The sequence below is a fragment of the Eutrigla gurnardus genome (assembly GCF_963514095.1).
Source record: "Eutrigla gurnardus genome assembly, chromosome: 1".
Classification (NCBI taxonomy): Eukaryota; Metazoa; Chordata; class Actinopteri; order Perciformes; family Triglidae; genus Eutrigla; species Eutrigla gurnardus.
The window spans coordinates 36,436,369-36,438,518 of record NC_139915.1 but is presented as its reverse complement, the minus strand read 5'-3'; the positions used below and the strand labels follow the sequence as shown (position 1 = coordinate 36,438,518).

At 42.9% G+C, this 2,150-nt stretch overlaps 1 protein-coding gene across 1 annotated transcript in view; it reads left to right on the top strand.

The window, feature by feature from the left end:
* Positions 1-1,490: 1,490 nt before the first annotated feature.
* LOC311018589 (SH3 and multiple ankyrin repeat domains protein 2-like) overlaps positions 1,491-2,150 on the top strand; it is an 85,126-nt gene continuing 84,466 nt past the window's right edge. The window contains 1 exon segment of the mRNA XM_084017617.1: positions 1,491-1,639. Coding sequence (XP_083873743.1) covers positions 1,532-1,639 — 108 coding nt within the window. The 5' untranslated portion in view covers positions 1,491-1,531.

Genomic DNA, 2,150 nt, shown 5'->3' with positions numbered 1-2,150 from the left:
GTCCTCTACATGGTCCTCAATATAGTCCTCTACATGCTTCTCTACATAGTCCTCTACATGGTCCTCTACATAGTCCTCTACATGGTCCTCAATATAGTCCTCTACATGGTCCTTTATATAGTCCTCTACATGGTCCTCTACATAGTCCTATTAAGCCTAGCGGTGCGTCGCCGGAACACCTGCTCACTTGTGTTCCATTTGTGAGCTGGAACACATCACCAGGACACAGCTCATTAGTCCGGGAACCCCCCCCCCCCCAATGAGGCTGTGTGTAGCATCTGTGTGTGTAGCATCTGCACACAACTTCCAGTCACATGTTCAGCGATGGCGTTGAGAGTCCCTTCAATGTGATTGAACTCATTCATCAGAAGCAGCTCGTATTTAAAAAAGCTCATTACAATCATTTGTTAACGAGCAGCTGGTTTACCTGAGCGTTGACGGTGATGTGTTTGTTTATGGTGATTTAATGAAGGCATCGAGGGCATGGCGGCGGTGCGGGTTCCTGTTCACGGCGCCGCTATTGAGTGGACGGAGAGGTGAAATGGGCCTATCGAGGCGAGTAGAGTGTGAGGCTGAGAGGAGCCGGTGTTATTAAGCAGAGAATTGAGGTTATGTTAATGGTTTGAGAGGCTGCTGCTGAATGAAAGGGCTTATTGCTGAGGGGAGAGGCGTCTCTCTCCGGATAGGACTCTTGTTACTCAGCTCTCGCCGGATTATTCAGTTCGGCCGTCCAGCAGAAGATCTTTGTTTGCGATTAGCGAAACAAATGACGAACCCGACTCGTCTCCATCAGAGGACTCGGACTCAGCAACAGTTGTTTCCCTGTTTTCACCCCAGAACCCACAAAAGAAATATTCACGTAAACATGAGAGTTACTTAATTTAATACATCGGGCAACTTGTAGACCTCAGAAGTGGACGTCGTCATGGGGATGTCACCCGTTGGTTTGTGTTTTGAAGCCTCGTGTTCGTCGCCATCTTGTTTTTTTTTTTGTTTATTTGTAAAGCACCTTTCATCAACAAGGCAATTCAAAGTGCTTTACAAAAAACATGAAATGCATTGGAAAGAAATGCATGTTAAAAAAATAATAACAAGAATATCAAAGGAATAGAAAAAAACAGTAAAGGAAGTGACCATATTTGGACTGTGAAGGAGCGATGGGTGGATCTGAAGCGGCAGAGCAGCGCCCAACAAAATAAATACTAAGTAGAGTAAAGATACCTGAATCTACGACGGCGTATCAGGGCCACTGTAGGAAAGAAAAAAAAAGGAACCAAGCAACTTGTTTGTATCGGAAATATATATTTATAAACTCGCAGATTTAGCACTTTTTTTCTCTGACTATTGCCCCCCTCTCTCCCTCCGTTAAGTACAGTAACAACATGTATTTCGTTACTTCCCACGTCCGGATGTATTTAAATCTTTATGTTTGCCGGGTGTCTTCCTTGCTGATGACATCATCACCAGTCTTTCCGTGTCTCTCCAGAGAGTCCGCTGACGTTCGCCGCTTCACCTGGACAACGTGGTGGAGATGATCAAGGTGCTGAAGAACGGAGGAGCTCACCTGGACTTCAGGGCCAAAGACGGCATGACGGCGCTCCACAAAGCCGCCCGCTCCAAGAACCACGTCGCTCTCACGGTAACGGAGCGCCGCCGCCGTTTCACCGCTAACATCAGCGTCGCTAGTCCATCGGTTACTTTAGCAAGAAAGTTTGGGAAAACTTTCAATGTCTTTAATGTATATTTCACATATTTATTATGCGTTATCATCTGTTTATCGTTCTTTATAAATCGGCGATATGACAACTTCATGTCACAAATATGCTGCTCAAAATAATTCGATTCACGATTTTATCACATTAATCATCAAATCCTGCTTAAAAACGTTAAAATGGTAAAATTACTCAAAATTCACAGATTAGACCCTTTTTACCATCAAATAATCATCAATAAGATGATGAATCCTCTTACGATATTTACGATATTTATGATTATCCCGATAATTGAAATTCATCACGATCAACATATGGTGCCTTTCCTGTAATTGGGATTATCTGCAATAAATATCTATATTATTATTAGCTTGTCCCTAATTATTGGTGGTTTTTCAAAATTGACCAACCTTTTTCTATAATACATTTATTCATAAG